Genomic DNA, 21,033 nt, shown 5'->3' with positions numbered 1-21,033 from the left:
ATCGACGAGGGCCTTGGAAAAACCTCTGAACCGTATATAGAACAGGTACAAAAAGGGGATAGAAGACAAGAGGCGTAAATGTAGGTGAAACAGAGTAAGGCCTTCGCGAAAGAGAAGAGCTGCTGACGCCGTGGTGCGGCTTAAGCTCCACCCCGACACCGATTGGTCGATGAAACCCTGCCGACAGGGTTGATGCGCATCCCCGAGGCATCTTAAACGACCCTTCTGAAAATATATTATGCAACGCGTAACGTGTACAACCACTACGTGTTAGAGCCTGATGGCTTCTAAACTGGCACGTACCGAGCTAAGATTTTTCCGACAGTTTTCCCTTTGCTACGCGTTCAGACTCCACGATAAACCGTTTCCCGTTTCCAAACCATCGGAAACTGGCCGATTTAGTTCACTTCCGTTTACGGGATACCTAACAGAGAAGCGGCAACTTTCAACAAGAAATAGAATTTCTCTTTCACACTTTATTTTTTCTTACAGAGAATCCGCTAGAAAATCTCTTTGTAATATTAAAAATGGAGAAAAATGTGGACAAGCTCTTGCTAGATGTAAGGGAAATTTAGAGGCAGCCTCGATCAGTGAATATCGAGTAGGGATACATTATCTCCGACAAAAGCACTCGATGATATTAGAAACTCCTTCGTCGAGCGTAAATATAATGTATAACAGGGTCAGTAGCTACGATCGCCACGATAAAAGCAATAACATTAGCGTCTCCAGAGGAAACGACCGCTGAATAAATTCGATTTACAATCTACTTTGTGCGCCTTTTCCGTCCTGTATCTCGAAATAATCGAAGCAGATGGCGCCTCATGCCGATGATGAACGAAAAACACGTAAGTGTATGTATATCGGTGCTTCGTTTAAAATTAGCCATTCAAATTTTTCAAGACCTTGGTATATTGGAAAACTGATATCTAAAAGAAAAAAAAATAGCATATAGAAATAAGAAAGTAGGAGAACCCCTTCGCCTTTTTTTTTCTTTTTCTTATTCGCAAAGCGACGTATGTTTATTCCAAGATTAGAAGACGATTCATTCAGATTCGGAGACGATGGACAGTTCGCATCAGAGAAGACGAAAGCAATCGCTTTCAGCTCGCATTCGCGAACTTCTTTTCACGCGCTGGACATGTCTTGCCTCTCTTTGATGATGAAAATTAGAGGCGACGCTGTTGACGTTCATCAGCAGTTCGCGACAGGAGAATACGAATACCTGGAACGTGACATCGGAGTACGGAGGCCACGGAAATCACTCCAGACACGGTTTCCTCCTCGAAAAGATAAAGTGACACTGAACGTGACACTGCGTCGCTCAGCTCGTGTACTATCTTCATCTCTCAAGTGTAAAATTCTTCGTCTTTCACCTTATACAGGGTTGCGATAGTACGGCAAGGATAATATACATGTAGATTTATTGCGTAAAGAAAAACCGGGGTGGGAAACTTTGGTATCGAGAAGACGAACGGGAACGGCATCGAATGCGATGTAGAAAGTACGATTTCCTAAGGGGACATGACCTAAAATCTCTCGGCATCGCGGCGTCCCATTAACGATATTGAGTTTAAACAATTAATCGAAGACTACCGACGCGGTTGAACGGAGCAACCGCGAGACCAGATCACCGTCTTCCACGGTTATAGCGTTTCGCAAGTTACTTCGAACGTTTCAGACCTCTAGGGAATTTAGATTTCATCGAGTTACCGTCAACAGCATCAAACTCATGGTAACGCGATTAACAAGGAGGAAACGATGAATCAAAGTCTAGAAGAAAATTACAAAATATTTGTCAAGATTACAAACGCGAAGACATTACGAACGTAATTGAAATTCTCTCGTGTAATTGGTAACAGTACTACATTAGGTAGTACGAATAGGTTCGTAACTTTCCGGAATCAGGACGATGTATCGCAACTGAGGCGGAAATCAAATTGGGCCAGGTTTCTCCAAGTTCCAGGTGTCACAGAATAGACAAGATCTCTTGAGGATAAAGAACGAAACGATGGATACGCGATTCTGATGAATATTGAAAAGCACGCCGTAAACGTATAGACGTAGAGATATTTAAAACGCGGGGAAATTGGGTCGCGACTTCTTTCTCCTTCCCTTACATCGGTGTGCACTCACGAAGATGAATTCCTCGAGAAGTTCCGCGCCGAAGTTGCCTCGGTAACGTTGGATTAACGACGCCGAGCTGATTTTATTGTTCGTTGTTGACATTCCGGCTAAGGAAACGCGGTTAAACATATTAACCGTGGATAATGAATTAAATGGCCGGTTGAATAGAAAGCGAAATGGAACTTAATGATGCATTTGTCGAAGGATCTTTTGTCTAATACCCTGGATACATTCATTGTCAGAGTTCCTACAGATACTCGACGAGGATAAACGTTCTCCGATGATATAAAAGTGGACGTCTGTTTCAGTACGGTTTAAATTTACGAATCGACGTCGAATGAAGATTTAAGCGTTTAGGATTTATTTAGCGTGAAATTTGCCGCGTTGTTAGAGCGTCTTGCGTAAGACGCGGCGCGATCGCAGAGGAAGAGGAGAACGCGTACGCAACACCCAAGCAAGCGCTAACAATTATTTTATTATTGGCCCAATTACGCCGTTATTGTTTTCACACACGCGCGACGTATCATTTAAAGCGGTTCGAGGCGGCTTCTGCGATCGTCAGGGTGATTCAACCGTCTGGATTTTTACGCTTCTACGGCCACGTCTTTGGTCGCTCATCGTCGCGTCGATTGTTTGTCGGATACGTCAGATTTCTACTTAAAAATTAAAAATAGTATCTCCCAATTAATAGACGGGTTCGTTAAAGATCACGATTCACGGCGTTTCCCACGTTCTTTCGTTCTCTGGAAATAAATCGATGAATAAAAGCTTCAAAGCGAGCCGCCTTCTACGGTTACGCGGGTGGTCAAGAGCATAACGATTAATCGACAGGTCAGAGTTTAATGAACACCGCGTTTCCAGAGTTTGCGACCTTCCTCGCCCGACCGGTCATCAGGTTCTCCGTCTTCTGCATCGAATTCCATGAACGATATAATGTTACGCAAACTTTACATTATTATTAGAGAACAGAAATAGTCTCCAAGATGGAAGCTGTATAAAAGTATTCTAATAAGTTTTAATTATGTTCAGTTAATAAAATTCTTCGTTATCTCGAGAGCCGATGATATTTCAAAGCACCATCGTATAAAAGGCAATAAAAAGGGTACTCAAAGATAGGACAGACATAAATTATGATAAAAGAATGGTTTTGATATAATTTCATCGGGTATGAAAGTTCAATAAGAGAGGAGCTATTCATTCATGAATCTTTCCAGCAGACTAAGCTGAAACGTAAATACGAGGTTAGCTGGTGTCGCGGCAAACGGTATCGCCAAGTGGATAGCTGTGGGAAAGATCGTTCCACCGTGGACCTCGCATGTCAATTGACATTTATTCCCTGGGATACGTCACGAATTCTCGAGGAGAAGCAACCCGTGCTGGTGTCCAGGCAGACGCCTAGTGTATTAATATCTGAATTACGCCAACTGGCATACCGCGGCCGCTTTTGTCCCGTTCCAGTCCGAGTCTATCGTGCGCGACAGATAAACTTAAAAATATATCCGGCCGAAGATACAGAAAGAAAGAGGAGGATCGCGAGCAGCTGTCGCCCAACTTACGTCGTATCGCCTTGAAATTACTTAACGCGCGTCTGCCGTCGTAGGAAAAATGGCATTGAAACGAGAAATTCACCCTCAGACATTCTGACAAAACTGTTGCAGAAAAAATCATTGAACACCGCAAGATTGATTATTCCACTTCGAGTTCATTAATCTCGTTCCTTAAGCGTACGCGCGATCGAGCGTGTAATTACGATTGGAAAATACCCCGGAGAGCGTTTCAGTGCAACCACCCTTGGGATACTATCGCGTCGCTTTTGAGCGACCGTCCACGATAATTAATTCGAACTTTGTTCGCTCGCTAGCCAGGCGAAATTAGAACGTGTATCGCGAACGGTTCACGACCACCTTACCGTTTAATCCGAAACCGGGCAACCTCGATAATACCAACGTGTTCACGGTTAGCCACTTTGTTTGCGCCCCACGGGAGCTAAACCTCCATTTTCTCCCCGCCTTTCGTTTCACCTCCAGTTTATGAACGGTTAATCGTTTCGGGTTAGTCGAGGAAATTTCAAACGTTCTTAATTCTATTCAACCCCCTCGAGTGAAGAAATTTCAAATAATTTGAATTCCTAACTTTAGTCGAAACGTTCTTGTACACATTTCGTAGACCTGCGTCATCATTGACCCGATATCCGTCGTTCGATGGTTAAAAACAGAAGTAATATGATTCACATCCGTTGCATTTTAATTAACCTTACTTCAAGTATCGAATGTTCTCGCCTTTGTTACTAGTACTTCTTCTATTTTTACCTGACTATTATATCGTTACGTTTACCTGTCTCCCCCGATATTCGCTCGTCGATATCGTTTACGATGTCTGTTTCTTATCGGTTCATTCGAGTCAATGAGTTCTAACTGTCTCTATCCTTCTTTTGTCGAAAGTCCCAGCCTTCTTCTTCTTCGAGTCATCGGAGTTCCTTGACCTGCCTTATTTTCGCCTTCGTCGCTTCACTCCAATCAATTCTTGCGAAGACACGATGTTGCAGGCTGTTCATTAATTCTTTTTCTGATACAAAAAAAAATCTCCTTTCCTCGAAGCACGCATACAAATGTTTCCGACAATGCGACACCTTTTCAATGACTCGGTCGGTATTCAAGAGGGTAACGACGCTCTAAATGAATTAACAAGAAAGCTGTGGCTGCACGTTTTCACAGACACCGTTTCGCTTTCGACCGGTGAATGCTATTGTTATATAGAGCAACGTGGTTCGTTCACGCCAGAACGTATTATGCATACACACACGGTGAATATGTATTTCCAACGAGGTGTTTTAGACGGCCGTAACGCGAACATACTCAGACGTTTCGGAGCAGAATATGGCAGGCTGCCAGGGAACTGAAACGCGGCTCTCTCTCCGTGTTTATCAACAGAGAATTACGGTAACGTGGCAGGGTTATTCGTCGAGGCTTAGACGAAGGCGGAGGCTGCCATTTGCGGACGCGTCGCGACGCGGCGTTCCGCGTATCCAGCTGCGGAAAGATTATTTTGAGAAAGCTTCGTGAACCCTCCTCCTTTTTCTTTGTCCCGTCTCCACTTGCTTCGGGAACCTCGCTAACTGGAGCTTCAAACCGTGTCGCGACTCGCTTTTTCCTCAAATTCTATGCGGTTTCACAAAAGGTGACGAGAAAATATTTCGTTTCTCCGCTCTGTTATTTTCGTGAAAAATTCACGGTTCGCGTTATGCGATTGACACGGAAAGCTTTTGAAAAAAGTCGTGAATTTTTACCTGGTTATAATTAAGATTTATCTGACCGAATAAACAAGTGCACTTATTCATGGGTCAAGGATCAAAGTTACTTGGTTAAATAATTTCAAGAAATTCTACAATTTTACTGATCTCTTTTACGCAGTCGAAACAGCCGTCTCAATGTTAAGTAACAATCACATTAAAATTAGAGGTTGAAAACAAAGAATTTCTAGGCCCGTCGAATCGCCCCAGGGATTTACCTGAAGAGAATTGTTTAGCCAGGGATTCCAATTGTTCTCCAGGTCGCGTCGACTAAGCTGCGGCTAAGAAAGGGTGTCTACCCTTGCCTCGAGCTACACGGTCTAGTTTCGCTTGTCTGAGGGCGCCACGTCTCTCGCACGACACCTCGGACAAAGGGTACGATATATTGCTCGAAACTGCTTCTATTTACCATGTGACACAGCCACAAGAAACCTTCGCGTGATAAATGTTCTGGCATCGTTTGAATCTTATTTCCCCCTATCTCAAAATACCAGCAACTACCCTCGATTAAGTGCCACGAGTTAAGGGATGAAAGAAGCTTAGCCCTGCGAAAGTATCCTAAATCACCGCGATGAAATTTAAATGAAAAAAAAAAAAAACCATACAATTTTGTTGTAACGCAAAAATAAGTACGATATATTTGAAATAATTAGCCGCGTGAGAGATATATTTACTCGGCTAATTAAAAACTTTTCCCGCGTAGAAGATCCACGAAAACGTGTGCGTACACGTGCTGATTAGAGGCGAATAATCAACGCACACCGTTGAAACTGACGCGAACAAGGCGAACCTGACGCGTGCATCTCTATCGTGACGTGCATCGACAGACAAACACGAATATGAGAAAGAATGAAGGAGAGAAAAGGAGGGGTTGGATTGTGGGGGTTGATCGAGAAGAGGAAAGGGTTTACAAATCCATCACGTGCACGATCACAGGCGAAATACAAATGCGTAGAGTGGGGTTGCATGATTATCGACCCCTCGGTGCCTCGGCCTTTGTAACAGGGGATGCAGCTGCCCCGTTTACCCCTCCTTGAAAACCGTTGCCTTTCTCGCCGACGAACTTCACCAACCTTCGAGCGGCTCGAGTGGTTCTCATACGATACCAGAATAAGCAAATGGCTCCTTTCTTGCAACCCTTACGAAGGGCAAGGTGGAGAAATCGTGACGTTACATGGTGCATCGAAATAAGAGGATATGCACTGACTGTTAAGTGGTCGCAGCAGGTGAGGTGGTTCACCTAGCTCAATAGGGGGCCATTTTTTATCTAAAATATTTCTGAGATGTTTTCGAGCTCTTAGAAAAATTGAATTAAGGAAGATAAGTATAACTAGATCAAATGAAAATATCGATCAATGTTGATTCCGACAAAAAGCCATGGGGATTGAGAATCACTGACTCGATAATCAAATCGTGGTGGTTCGGGTAGAACCAAGGTAGTCGACCTTGACAATTGCAGTGTTACCTCGATACTTTATTTTTGGAGCCGATGCTACGAATATCCGTCGTCGCTCGACAACGACCATGAAAAAGAGTCAAGCTTTTTCGCTTAACTTCTTCTTCGCCGTTATCTTCACGGGTTCCATTTTTTTTTCAATTTTTGTACCGTCTCTATTTTATCTGGGTATCCTTTGCGCGTGTCTGTCCGTTCGGAACATCTTGAATCGGATGTAGACAATGTAGGAAACTGGAGGATTTTATTTTGTTTACGTTCAGAATGTTCTTTAAACACGTGTGCGGGTTCGTTGCCCGGAAGGGGCTTATGTTTGATCAATACTTAAAAAGTGTTTCATATTTCCACCCACGAATCTACGTCAGATCTTTACCGAAACGTGGCGAGTGCTAATTTTGATCAAGAATATACACAACGCGGGAAATAGTCGTCACATTAACGATCTAGGAACGCGGATCAAACGCTATACCGGGTGAACCGTTTAATCTAATCCTTTTAATTATATTCATTAATTAATTACTAAAATTTCATTAGCATTTGTTACAAATATTTCTGTGAACACTTATCGCTTATCACTGAACGTTCTTGACAATCTACTTAACAGGTTTATTCTTCCAACGGAATGCGGTGTTAAATTGCGACGCGTAACTAACTCGCGGTTGTTGCCGTATCATCGATTACCAAGACTGCTTCAACGATATTCAAACAATAATTTTCTCGATGTCGAGCAAATATCATTTCGTAAATCTACTACTGCGAATTGGTGTGAAAATTAAAAAATTTATCAATGCGTAAATATTCTGTACATACGATAAGAGAACTAATCGCCGACAAAATACGGAGAATTTAATTAGGAAACAACGGCATTCCAATAGAAGGAAAGGCTTAATAAAGAACTAGTCGATCGATTACTTTCATCGAGTTCAACTCGAAGCCCGTGGTTACGTTACCTGAACGAGATCGATCGACCTTCGCGCGAAAACCCTTAATTCGGTAGGCCTACGTAATTTCGATGATTAAAAGTATAAACTTTTGTAAATTAATTCTGCGATTACGAATATGATTGATCAGTAACACGTGACGAATAATCTGACGCGTTTGGATTATTTAGATCGAGATCTAAGTTCAAGTAGTTTCGAATAATTTACTGTATATCTTAAGCACTTAATATTGCATAAATCATATCGCGGAGTTGTTGATTAATAAAGATGGATCATCCGAGTACTCTAAATATTATCTAATAATAAACTTCCGATTGATTTAACGGTTAATCTATAAAATTTGCATAATATTCTATGCTCTTCATTTGCAAGACTTATCGAGTTGCTAACAAACTTGCAACCGGAAATTTCCAGTATTTATCACCGGTTATAGAAAAATGAAGATATATTCTAATTAAAAATACTACTCACCATAGTCCAGGGATTGTTGTTGTTGAGGTACGTACTGTGGCGTACTATTAGCCGGCGTCACTCTGAATCGCTCCATTCTTCCGTATCCTCACAATCGGAACACCGCCACTCGAACACCGCAACCTTACTTCTTCCACTTCTACTATGTTTGTTTTTCTTCCTTCCACACACTGGTAATCCACGATCAACCGCAAAACCGCGCGAATAAGCAAACTTATCCGACGATGTTGGTGAATAACAAAAGTTTCCCGCACTTTCGTTTGCGACGATTGGCGAACGCGTTCTCCATTCGCCGGGACGCTACAGGCTTCCGCTTGACGCGGTATGACCGTACTGCCGCCAACGCACCACGAGGAATCGGTCAAGAAAGAGAGGGAGCAACGAACGAACGTAAACGCGAGATAAAGACACGGAAACGCAAGAAACGATATCGCGTTTCTGTCTCTGTCTAAAGTTCTATGTCTATCAGTTCTCTTTATCGTTCTTTCACTTGCAACTCTATGCACAAGCTTTCTTCGCGTTTTCAAACGCTCTCCGCGAGCGTGGAACTCGTGTGCCGTACGATAACACCGTATTTGCTTGTCGTTGCCGTCACATGGGGTCGCGAACACTCCCGCGACTCGTAACAAGTTCGCGTAACAACACCGCTGTTCGTTTAGAATAAAAAGCGACGACTGTGCACGCTACGCCGACACGAGACGTACTCGTGGCTCCGAACCGATCGGCCGTTTTATATATATGCACGATACTAACTCGTGTGTGCACGCCCATATACACCAGGGGGCCCACCGAGCGATACAACACGCTTCTGCCAGACAGACCAAGCATGGGCGCCGCACGTTCAAGCAGAATCCCAATAAATTCTTTTTTCTTCTTACAGTTCTCTTGTATTCGCCATCTGTTACAAATAATAATAAACGAATGATTTGAATTATAATAATGTGAACAATGATGATTTATTTATATTTGTCGCTTGACAGCCACCTGATCAGAGCCACCCCTGTATCGTGCAAACCGGGTACTTACTTTGTGCTTAGTGTAATTACAAAATGTTATGAAAATGTAATTTTATGATAAATGATGAATATAAATGTTCTCGATATTCTGCACCACTGTGCGCCGCAACGGAGCCACCCACGTGTGCGTGCATCCACGGCTTTCACCAGGACCGTAGCGATCGCGAAAACTACCCTCCTGTGCCACCATCACAGGAAACGTCCTAATTGCACGACGGATGGCGAGCAAATGGCAAGCGAACGAAAGGACAAACGAAATCGAAACGTTGGATACGGGAGACTGAGGAAGTTAACGCGTTTGTAAATACACCGGCAGGATCGGTGTAGGAAGGGGTAGGTCTGTTACGATTCGCGAAGATGTTTGTGTAGAGGATGGAGTGCGTTAAAGGCGAAGAAAGGAAATAACCGATTGTACATAGGAATAATCGATGACTGTGCGAACTCCTCGAAGAGGGAAAATTCTTTGCTTAAATTATGGAGCAAAGAAAATTGATTTTTGTATCGATTAAATAAATTTTTTATATCAAAATCTGTTACTGTTCATTGAATTTTTCAATCTTCCCTCTCCTACAAAATAGAAATTTATTAATTGATCAAATTCTAATTATGTAAACACTGAATACATAATTCTCTCTGATGATACACTTGTTAAAAAAAAGAAGAAAAGAATCGTTACTATTTAATCCGTATAAGAGCTTTGACGAAGTACGCGCCATCGACGAGCCGCAGACTCATTGACGCAGACAACACGCAAAAGCAGCCACGTGTGAGTGCATCCACATGCGTCTTTTCCAGGACCGTATCTTTCGTTCAACACGCCATTCTTTCTCGTCGTTTTCGCGTCTGTTTTTTAGCAAACACCGAATCCCCCAAGGAAAACTTGTTAACTTTCGATCCACGCGGTCAATGTCTCTCTACGAAGGAACCTTGTTAGCAGTTTCGGATTGCGACGGTCATTTACAATGCAAATGGAGGATTTCAGGTATAGAGAATCAGGTATACACATGCGAATTCTTCGCGTAAAAGCCAGAAAGGGACTCGAGCGTTAACGCTCGAGTATCGATTGCCGGGGAATCTCTTCAAGTGCGATCGCTTCGAAATGCTCGACCGCTTTGAACTACAAATTGGACTTTCTTTTTATCTGACCGATAACGATACGGTTATCGCGAACGTCAACAATCGCGAATAATAATTTGAATGAATTATTTTGGCTATCTGCGTTTCATTCGAGTCATGCGAATGCATTTATACATATCATGCACGCGCGTGATGTCCATTGGCGTAACTGAGATTTTTCTGTACGGGGGATCCGACTTTAATTATTTCTAGAGAGACGAAGGATGAGGAGGACCAGGTCCGTTTCGAACTTCCACACCAATAGTGGTGTCACATATTTCGCACAGTTGCATTAGTGCATCCTAATGATATTTTCGCAAAAATGTAAATACATATATGTATACACATACGAATTAATTTCGTTTTCGCCCACAATACGATGAGTAATCAGGAGATTTCACCGGGTTGCGAATATCCTGTTCTAGGTGGCAGCAGGAAACGGAAGCATTCCTTCGGGAAATTTCCACGTGTATATATGCTGCGTTTTACTTTATCACAAAAGGGTTAAACAAAAACAAACTGTCATAGGATTATCTTTAATCTCTTTAAAACTTGTATACTGTGTGTACCAGTTATCAGTTGATTCATGATCACATATTGCAACATGTGGATTTAATCGTCTGATATTATTAGATTATTATCCTTTACATGTAACTTGTTTTTCCTCGTGTTATTATGTAATTGAAGTAATCAATAAAATTTCATTTCTATTTGAAAATTAAAAGTTAAATGTCGCGGGCTAATTTCCAGCTGCGTCACGCGGAATTTTAAAAAATTTGCCAAACGTTGGGTATATTGTATACAATATCTTTAACTATCCCAGTAATTGATCAGAATAGACATTTTATGGGTGACTTTAAAATTTTATTGGCCACGTAGGTATTAGCTTAAAAGTTCGAGCAGGATTGAAAAGATACTCCGATGGCGGGTCTTAAAACTTTATTCGGGTACCTACGGGAGGTAATAACCATAGCAGTGTTTCGTAAAGGCCACTTTATCCAACGGCCGATATTTGAGCTCTTTTTTCGTCCAGGTAGCCTCGTTCGATACAAATTGTCGTTAAAGGTGGACTTTCATCATACGGTGATGTGTTCGTGTAGATTTTGTAACGTTCAAAGCTCACAGATGCCGAAACCCGTCGCAAAGGACGTTAACGATTCAGAAGCCGGCGTCGTTTGCTCGTAAGACATTTTGTAATGCGAGAAAAACCGCATTAGCATTTCAAATTCATGGAAATATTCGGCGAGCGCGCCGCTTTAATGCAAACTCCAAAACGGGGCAGAATCCCTGAAGTTCTTCGGCTTCGTCTATTTTCGCGTACCATTGATGATGCAAATCCACTGTCCCGTTCGTCGTTTTTGTCAGATTTAATCCATAAGATGGAGCCTTTCAGACTCCAACAAGTTTTATCTTGTTTCAGAAATTTCATTTAATTATTGTCATCCATTTTATAAAATCAAAGTCACGAATATATGAAGTATTTCCCCAAAATGAAGGGGTACTAGAAAAAAAAATGGAGGATCACAAAAGGCACAGAAAAGTGTTGCGTATTTATACGCAACCTTGGGTATTAATGGGTTAAAATGATCCATGATGATATCAAAAGACAGTTTGGGAAACAATGAAACATCGTGAGTCGTGAATCCGGTGCGCTTAAAGCCGGCAAGCCCTCTCCCATTCGGCATTTCTCGACCGACCACAGGGAGTTTAAAGGGGCGAGTCAAACAGGAATCGTGTCTAGAGTGCACCACGGCCTTTCGAGGCATCGTGGAACGCAGGGAACACGCCATCATCTGCAGTGTGTGTGAATTTTTTTTCTTTTCGAAGCCACTGAGGGAACATTTCTTTCCCTCTCTTTCTCGCTAGACGGTTTTACCGAAACAGCTGATCGTAGCCCCTTTAATTGCATCGCGGCTTGGTCTGTCGACGCCGCGGTAAATTGTTGGATATTCCAAGGGAGAAAAGAGATTTCGGCATAGTGGTCGGCTCGTTTAGTGGGACAATCTTGTGCGGTAAAGCGTGCCTGTGAATACGGTCGAGTGTTTCGTTGCTCGGTGCACGGTAAGTGCTGCTACTTCAAACATCTTTTGTAGGTTAGGAAGCGCATTTCGCCTTTAAAGCTCCGTGCACAGTGTCACGCTGGTTCGTCTCGATTATTTGGACGTGGACGCGGTCGAAAATGCAACCCTGTGCCATAAATGATCCTTTCGAATCGTGTTTAAATGTTACGACTTCGTCAGTGTGATCGTTGTGCATCTTGAATGCAGCCGCCCAGATGCAAATCCGATTTGCGATAAAACGCTGCGACGCTTTTTCGTTGCATTAAGTTTCTACCGGTTCGAATTCAAAGTGTTCCCAGAGCTAATATTGCATGGTTTTGCATTCTTAATTAACTCCACTTGAAACGCTTTGGCGGAGGCTTGTAGAAAGAGTAATATAGCGTGTTGAACTATAGAGTAAATTTAGTCGCTTAGTATATATTCATCTTGCATTGATAAAATGAAAATGAGTTTCAATGTATATAGATGAAATTATAAAAGCTTGAAGGCAAATTAAGTGTTTGAAACATACTCGATCCGGCATGTTTGAAAACGCTTCAAGGTATGCTTACCCCTTTTGTATGATTAACTTTCTGTTATAAAGGAAACAATTGGTATCTGTCTTATGTCGCAAGTGGAAGCACTTGAAGGAATTTGGAATGATTTTTGCATTGTATCAAAACAAGCTGGAATTGATAAGTTAATGTTCGAACGAATTCGTAAATCGCGCTCCTTCGAAAGACGCGTCGCCATGATGGTGCAGCTGGCGGATAAATGGTCGGGCGGGGGAAACGAAAGACGTGCATCCACCATAACGGCTTGGACTTCTGTGACGTCTTCAATGGCCGCCGCCGTATTGTCTACACACGTAACGGAGCGCGGTACTATCGCAAACCGCGTTCCGTGCTGGTTTACGACGTAGTGTTTACTGTTTATCGTTAGAATAATCCACCAGGCTGTGGCCCGACGTGCAAACCATGGGCTCGAAGAAGCATAAAAAGCACAAGCGCGAAAGGCACGAAGGTGAGGACCGGGGTCGAATCCGGCGTATCTCGATCGTTTTATTGTCGTTTCTCGTCACTTTTAATTGTCTCGTAACATCATCTTGACATCGCCAGGTCGTCGCGTTATGTGCCGTCTTATATAAATAGTCGTTGTACTTCGTGCTGTACAGTGTGTTCCAAATGAGCTCGCTACGCGCCTTCAATTCAAACGTTTCGATTGTCGCTTTAGTGCGATATTTGTTTTTATGTTCGCTGATCAAATCATATCCGCGATGACAGCTCATTGCTACGTTATCAGGTGTTCTCATTGCATACTGTTTTCACAGCTTTTTGTACTTGAATGCATACATACGTTCATCGAAGCAACGGGTGTTTACGATTTCTCGAATATTTCGTTTGTCCTCGTTCAATTTTGTTTTATGTTTGTCTGTACTTTATTATTGAAATATGTCACTGAATATAATTCTATGGTGTTGACATTCATTGTCAACTGCACGAGGATTCGAATGAAAAGAATATTCTTAAAATGTCCAAGGAGCAGGTTTTGGATAGAATTTTAACGTATAGCAAGAGGATTTTGATCAATTGATATTTTCTAATATTTTCATTGGAATCCTTCTTGTACTCATAGTTTAATGATGCACAGGAATTTTGACTACGTTTTCACCATGGACAAACTGAGAGTGAGGTTGGAGTAGAAGTGAGGTGGATTCAAAAGTATAAACGAAGGTTCCACTGCAACAGGTGCAACGTGGAAGTAAGTGACGTGTAACAATGGACATGGACTGGTTGCACGACAGAAACTAGCTGTGCTTCCAAAATTACTCAGATGTCCCAAACCCTTTCAGTTTTTTTGTCTGTTAAGATTAGTTGAAGTGCAACAAGATCTTTAGTTGTTCAAATGTATTATTAGTTTTGTTATAGCCATAGAGATCCTCTGTATCATCTGGGATATTATTATGTCTGTTGCACTTCAATCACTTAGTACCCTGGCTGTTTTGTATTATGGCATTAAACGCCATACATGCTTTTGCTTAGCCTCTTTCTGAGGTATTTTAGATTTCAACGGTTGCTCCTTCCTGATTATTCCTGCAGACTCAATTGATCGATGCGTCGATAATTATTTTATTGCATACTTCTATCAAGGTTTATTTAATTTAAGTCAAGCTACTTCCATCTCGCTTCCAGTTTGTTGAATGTGAAAACAAGGTCACTGTCCTGTTATAAACTCATCTTTATTAGTGTTGTCAACATTTCCTTCTACCTTTCTGTTACTATCCTGTAGATTGTATTAATTCAAGACACTTTTTGTTTGTATTTTTTTTTTTTTATAATCCTGCAAGATTATATATGCAACATCTAGCACCATATTTCTACATTACAACAATATGCTGTTATTCTGCACTTTTGTATGATTTTCTGCAAGATATTTTTGATTGCATGCAATAGATTTTCAAGAGTATTATTTATAGCTTAATGCTTTGATTTTTTAAGCATCTAGTAGTTGCCAGTACAGGTGTGTTTTGTATATACTAATTAATTCCTCTTCTCTTGTTTTAGCAGAAGGGCACTATACAATCACGGATAAACCCCGTACCTTGAAGTTAATTTTAAAGGTGGGGGGTAGTAGTGGCACACCTGAATACGGCAACGAATCTCCAAGTCAAACAACAATGTTGTCTCAACATTTAGGTGTGTACCAGCAACAGTTGGGTCTCAACTGTTCCGTAACGCAGGAGTCTGAATACGATAGGTATTTGGGGCATAAGAAACTCAAGAAGAAAAAGAAAAAGAAGGATAAAAGACACAAGCACCATCATAAAGATAAGAAAAGACGAAGAGAAGAGTCAAGTCAAGAATCCGTAGGAGATGCGGATGAAAGTTTCGCAGAAGTCCCCAAAAAGATTCCTAATCACCAGTTGCTACCTCCTAGACCCCCATCGAGCGGAGAGCACAGAGTTGGCATTACTAGCCATATTAGCTCTCTGTCTCCGCATCGTGAGCCTCGAACTTGTGTGCTTCGAAAAATTGCCGAGCGTACACCCCTTCAACGATTGTTAGAACATCTTCTCAGGTCAATGGAAAAACGTGACCCACAGCAATTTTTTGCTTGGCCAGTCACAGATAGCATTGCGCCTGGTTACTCTCAAATCATTACTAATCCTATGGATTTCAGTACCATAAAACAGAAGATAGATGATAACAATTATCAAAATTTAAACGAATTTATAGACGATTTCAAGTTAATGTGTGATAATGCTACTACTTATAATCACCCAGATACAATTTATTACAAGGCAGCTAAGAAATTGTTACACGTTGGTCTAAAAATGGTTACACCCGAGAAGCTTCGTCAATTAAGACCCGTTTTAACTTATATGCAGGATATTTCAAGAGAGGAACTTGGATTCGAATTAGGTACAGAAGATCCTAACAATCCAGATGTTCCAGTAACGGAAGAGCAAATCGAACGGGAACGAGAACAGGAGGAGCGCAATGAGGAAGCGGAGGAACTTAGAAAGGAGAATCAGAGGAAAATGAGATTAGCGAATTTAGGTAAATTCGAAGCTATCCCGGACGATTTGACTCCTGAAGAGATCTTGAAACAAGCGCGAGGTGCTGCTAAAGCAGCATCCGAAAAGTTAACGTTGAAAAGGTTGAACTCGAAGATGGGTTTCCTTAGACAAAAGAAAGATGGAACTACTAGTTTACAGATAATAGTACCCGGAGATGGAGTGATTCCAGGAACCAATCAAAGACCGGTATCGTTAGGTCAACTGATAGGAAAATTGAATCATGGTACTGGGGCATTAGCAGGATTTCGTGAAGACAGGAGAAATATGTCTAAACCAGTAAAACCTTTATACTACGGTGCCTTTGGCTCATACGCGCCAAGTTATGACTCTACGTTTGCCAATCTTACAAAAGAGGAAACAGACTTGGTGTACCAAACGTATGGCGATGAGACGGCTGTACAATACGCGGAATCTATTTTAGACTTTGCTAAAGACTGTGATTATACTCTGACTATGGTCGACGATTTACTGGATATATTGACAGGAGGTGATCACAGAAAGACCAAGAAGTTCCTCGAGGAAAAACGAAGGCTCAAAGAAGAGGAGGAGAAGATAAAGCATTTACTAGAGAAACCTATGCAAGATATAATTCGAAATATCTCAACTGTTGACAACGTTAAAGTTGATATTGATCAGTTGAAAACACTTTCAGAGCTAGGAATCGATGTCAATTTCTTGGAAAATCTAGGTAATTATATTTTCAGAATAATCAATAAAATTCTGTAAAACAATATTTAATAAACTTTATTCTATTTATAGATGTTGATTTAAAGACCACTGAGGAACGTACAGCCTTGCAAAGTCGTTTGGACGATACGTCGCAAATGTTGAATCGTTTGAAGCAGGTACAACACGAACGACTCTCGGCTCCACCACCCCCTCATTTGTCGAATGTTCCTAAACCATCAGAAATCGAGGTGGCGATAGCTGACAAAATCACAGACAATTTAACGGAAATAGCTAAGAAGCTTCCTCCTTCGGCTATCGCACCCGTGGAAGGTTTGAGAAAGGCCATGGGTATAGCACCTCTTGGAGGACCAGAGCCTATGGAGGTTGAACCTATCACTCATAACCCGACTATCGTCGCAGAAAGTAATCTATTATCGCAAGCTAACGCTAATCAAGTTCCGCCGAATTTGTTGCCAACTCCCTCACCGATTCCAAACACAAATTTACTCAGTTCAACGACTAGCCAACAAGCTCAACCGATCAGTATCGTGAACGCGAATCAGCCACCTATTCAAATACAGATTGGCATGGCGCACAGTCAGACGCCGCCATCTTTACTTGGTACGACAGAAACATCCGCGGTTCCCGATTTGGAAACCGAACTTCGTGAATTTCTAGAGAGCGATCCTACGTTAGGACACTCCCCTCTTCACGACGATAAAACATTGGAGGACATTTTATCTGAGTCTTAGTGTGTACGATTCGCGATAATATATTTTTCGTTTATATACCTCCCACAGGTTGTACATTTTTCTTACGTATCAACAGCAATAGGTTTAATGCGAAAATGCGTACTGTTTAATAAATATAAGGTCGTGTCCCCATATCGTGTTGTCATGCAATCAACACCGTGCTTATTTTATATAATTATTTATGAAGTTTGCGTAACAAATAATATTAATGGAACACTTGTAAAATTTTTATGAGATACACATGTAATGCGGAATATTGTTTCATTATAAATGTTGAAGAGATTTTAATGAATTATACCCAAAGATAAATCAAATGGAATTTACTTTATTCTTACTTTTGTTTTTAATCCTAAATTTTGATGTTAATCGTTTGTCGAAATGTTACGCAAACGCAAATACGTATTTTAAGAGCAAGGAAAATACTTTGTATTCGAATAAATTCAGACTTTTCTGTTGCACAGTGTCATCTAATACTTTCACGTATTAAAATATACAGAAATTGTAAATACTTATAAAGTATATTTTTAAATCAAATAATCAATTCATGATCAATATAAAACATTAGTCAGTTAATAATTCCTTTCTCTTCCATTTTCGTATTTATGAATCAAAGCGTCTTCATGGAAAAGGTGTGTTATTTACTTACTCAATCGCTGTATGCGTTGTTCTTATCCCCATATTAGAAAATTTGTACATTATCTCCCAGGAACAATATGACACAATAACACACGTTAAAATATTAATTTCTTTCTGTTAAAATCAGAATAAAATTTGACACGAAACGCGCGCCGGTTATGGATGTCACGAACGTACTACAAACTTTTATCGCATGGTGGCGCATCGATATTCATCCGGTATACTGCGCACTCTACGATTCCGAGCGGCGACTTTTGGAACTAAAGGGAATTCAAATTCAGGTTCTACTGTTCATCGTCCAATGGCGCCAGCAATACTGTTTTCAAATCGGGCATTCATGTAAAATTAAAAACAAAATAAAATAAAATTCATACAACCTTTTCAACTTATTAAATCCATTACTTTTTAATAAAATACCCTCCTCTCCTCCTTCTAAATTAATTAATGTAGTTATGATACTTTGATTAAAATAGAAAATAAAAAGATGTAACAAAACTTTCTTGGAAGTTGTAATTTTCCTAACGGCAGTAAAGAGGAAGGAATCAGGAAGTTGAATACAAAGAGGGAAACTACAAGTTATCATTTCCCGATAAACCTACACATTTGTTCAAATAATAGGTTGAACACCGTGTACTTCCCCATATATTTAAAACTATTATATTATCCTCTAGAGAGGATTCGCGAAGTTCGATATAGCAGTTAACTGTCGTAAAGTTTGAATCACTATCCTTCCACTATGAAACACTAAGTATCACTTATGTTACCGATCAATTTTCTGTTCGATCGTTCTCGAGAACAATTTTCGCGATTTCTTGGAGTATGCATTCAGACCATCAGAGTGAACGAATCGTGATAGAATCACTTTGTTGAACCTCGCACGACTTGATACAGTGAAACCCGAGAAGTGAAAATGAATTTTCAATCGCATAGTGAGAAAGAGTATAACACCCTCATTAAGCCAATAATGCTCACCGCGAAAATAATTTCAATTTGGCCATTAGCAGAGAACAGCAGCCGAGGAACGATATTGTTCAGAAAATTCCACCTATTTTCTATGTTTCTCTTGGTAAGTATCGGATGGTTAAAATTTCGAAATATTTCACTCTAAATAAAACAAAGGATCGAGTTTACAGGTGGTAGTGATGTCGATCGCGGTGACGGCCGATGTGATTCACAATCTGGACGATCTAGACGAGGCAACGGAATGTGCCTTGATTTGTACAGCCTTCTATCTTTGCATCGTTCGTTTGATAGTTTATACGATTCATCAGAAGGATATGTTATACGTTGTGAACACGATGAGGGAGGATTGGATCAGTTCCTCCTCCGAGGATAGGATCGTTTTAGAAGAGAAGACAATGTTCGCCTATCGCCTCGCCAAATACTTCATCAGCACTGTGGCTATTACAATTGTATTATTCATGTGCGTTCCGATCTTGGAAGTGAGTGATTTATTTAACAAAGTTTGAAGACGTTTCACTCGGTTGCAGAATGTTTGATCAGAGTAATTTTCTCCTCAGATTTACGTGTTTAATGGGAGCGAGAAGATACTTCCTTTCCGGGGTTATTTTATCATCAATCAAACAGTGTCGCCGGTCTTCGAGTGCCTGTATTTGTTTAACGTAACAGCGGGTGGTTTTGGTGGAAGCATGATCGCAGGAGCCACTAGTTTCAATCTGATAGTGATAATGCACGGTTCGGCCAAGTTTGCGGTTCTCCGGAAAAGACTGGAGGCTTTTAAGGGCAACGATCCTAGTTCCGGTTTCGTCATGGCGGACTGCGTGCATCGACATCAGCAAGCCATAGAGTAGGTCTCATTTATTCTGTTAACAATCGTGTGATTATATAGGACGATCTATGTTTCCAGATACGCGGATGCGCTCGAGAGGATCATAAATGTCCTGGCTTTGGGACAATTCGTCATTAGCACAGGACTTATCTGCTTCGCGGGATTTCAGATCACATCGGTGCGTTCGTTGGATGTACACAAGTCGAAGCATCGTCGATAAAAAGTAAACTTTCCAGATGATGGAGGATAAGGGACGGCTAATGAAATATTCGACATTCTTGAACTCTGCCATAATGGAACTGTTCATGTTCAGCTTCAGCGGAAACGGATTGATCGATGAGGTGATCGTTATAACTGATCTATGACTTAATGGTTTGAATAAAGGTTAATTATCGATGATATAGAGCGAAGCAGTGGGTGAATCTGCGTACAGTAGCGAATGGATCGGTAGCAAATACTGCAAGAGTCTTCAGATAATGATGATGCGTTCGATGATACCGTCCAAGATAACAGCAGCGAAATTTTATAGCATGTCCTTGCAGAGCTTTTCATCGGTGAGTATGCTTGTGAACTTCTTTAATGATACTTCTTTTGAGTATTCTGTGCGTTACACAGGTTCTCAGTACGTCGTTCTCGTATTTCACGGTTCTTCAAGCTACCAAAGACGACTAATGACCTGAATGATGAACGTACATGCTCGTACGCGACATGCTTTATGATAGTAGCCGGACTCATCTCACGATGACTCAACTTACATAGAATATACTTATAGTCGTTCCACTAGTCTAAAAATATCAGTGTACATACAACAAACAACATGCATTTCGTTGTGTTTAGGATTGATTACACCGAGGACGTAAGTGATAAGGATCAAATGATGCGACGATCAAGGTAACAGGTTCTTTGAATAAATCAAATAATAAAATTTTTATCAATTAATTTAACGCTCATCCATGGTTCATCTGAATCCAAAATGTACTACGGTGATTCCAATAGAATAAGAATCCCTATCAATTAGGTAAGGGTGAGACCTAGATCAACCAATCTCAAAGAACATCATCTGTTTTCTGAAATTGTTTGATCGACTTATCACTTAGGTCGTGGCAAACTATCCGGGCATAAGTTTAAGGAAAATGTAACGAGTACGGCCGAGTT

General features: G+C 41.0%; 3 protein-coding genes across 12 annotated transcripts in view; 2 read left to right on the top strand and 1 right to left on the bottom strand.

Annotated features, from left to right (window-relative positions):
- LOC114877825 (solute carrier family 12 member 4) overlaps window positions 1-9,713 on the bottom strand; it is a 69,633-nt gene extending 59,920 nt beyond the window's left edge. For 2 of the 3 annotated variants that reach the window (XM_029190876.2, XM_029190877.2), the window contains exons 1-2: window positions 9,308-9,713; window positions 8,282-9,179 (exon numbers count right to left, since the gene is read on the bottom strand). In XM_029190876.2, coding sequence (XP_029046709.1) covers window positions 8,282-8,357 — 76 coding nt within the window. In that variant the 5' untranslated portion in view covers window positions 8,358-9,179; window positions 9,308-9,713. The remainder of the gene's footprint in view (window positions 1-8,281; window positions 9,180-9,307) is intronic. The other variant, XM_029190878.2, reaches the window with a different exon arrangement.
- A 2,426-nt stretch (window positions 9,714-12,139) lies between these two features.
- Window positions 12,140-17,913, top strand: LOC114877834 (bromodomain-containing protein 7). Of its 8 annotated transcripts, none has more exons than XM_029190896.2 (5): window positions 12,141-12,474; window positions 13,057-13,475; window positions 14,103-14,213; window positions 15,020-16,720; window positions 16,792-17,913. In XM_029190896.2, the coding sequence occupies exons 4-5, from the start codon at window positions 15,130-15,132 to the stop codon at window positions 17,451-17,453; spliced, it is 2,253 nt and encodes a 750-aa protein (XP_029046729.2). In that variant the 5' UTR covers window positions 12,141-12,474; window positions 13,057-13,475; window positions 14,103-14,213; window positions 15,020-15,129; the 3' UTR covers window positions 17,454-17,913. The 8 variants fall into 8 exon arrangements, with proteins under 8 accessions (XP_029046726.2, XP_029046725.2, XP_029046729.2 ...); XM_029190895.2 differs by having other exon boundaries at window positions 15,017-16,720; XM_029190893.2 differs by lacking the exon at window positions 14,103-14,213 and having other exon boundaries at window positions 12,140-12,474.
- A 1,018-nt stretch (window positions 17,914-18,931) lies between these two features.
- Window positions 18,932-20,847, top strand: LOC114877835 (odorant receptor 13a-like). Its single transcript, XM_029190898.2, has 7 exons — window positions 18,932-19,155; window positions 19,223-19,531; window positions 19,610-19,896; window positions 19,957-20,056; window positions 20,115-20,219; window positions 20,283-20,432; window positions 20,494-20,847. Exons 1-7 carry the CDS (start codon window positions 19,000-19,002, stop codon window positions 20,548-20,550), a joined length of 1,164 nt encoding a protein of 387 aa, XP_029046731.2. The 5' UTR covers window positions 18,932-18,999; the 3' UTR covers window positions 20,551-20,847.
- The last annotated feature ends 186 nt before the right edge of the window (window positions 20,848-21,033 follow it).

The sequence above is a fragment of the Osmia bicornis genome, chromosome 15 (assembly GCF_907164935.1).
Source record: "Osmia bicornis bicornis chromosome 15, iOsmBic2.1, whole genome shotgun sequence".
Taxonomy (NCBI): Eukaryota; Metazoa; Arthropoda; class Insecta; order Hymenoptera; family Megachilidae; genus Osmia; species Osmia bicornis.
The sequence above is the reverse complement of the archived record's forward strand: the minus strand, read 5'-3'. Positions and strand labels throughout refer to the sequence as shown.

Coding starts and splice junctions, on each gene's coding strand:
- LOC114877834 (XM_029190890.2), top strand. CDS start 13,702: ATGTTCGCTGATCAAATCATATCCGCGATGACAGCTCATTGCTACGTT. Junction 13,826..15,016: donor TACGTTCATCGAAGCAACGG/GTGTTTACGATT, acceptor CTCTTGTTTTAG/CAGAAGGGCACTATACAATC. Junction 16,721..16,791: donor CAATTTCTTGGAAAATCTAG/GTAATTATATTT, acceptor TTCTATTTATAG/ATGTTGATTTAAAGACCACT.
- LOC114877835 (XM_029190898.2), top strand. CDS start 19,000: ATGAATTTTCAATCGCATAGTGAGAAAGAGTATAACACCCTCATTAAG. Junction 19,897..19,956: donor CGACATCAGCAAGCCATAGA/GTAGGTCTCATT, acceptor CTATGTTTCCAG/ATACGCGGATGCGCTCGAGA. Junction 20,057..20,114: donor CGGGATTTCAGATCACATCG/GTGCGTTCGTTG, acceptor TAAACTTTCCAG/ATGATGGAGGATAAGGGACG.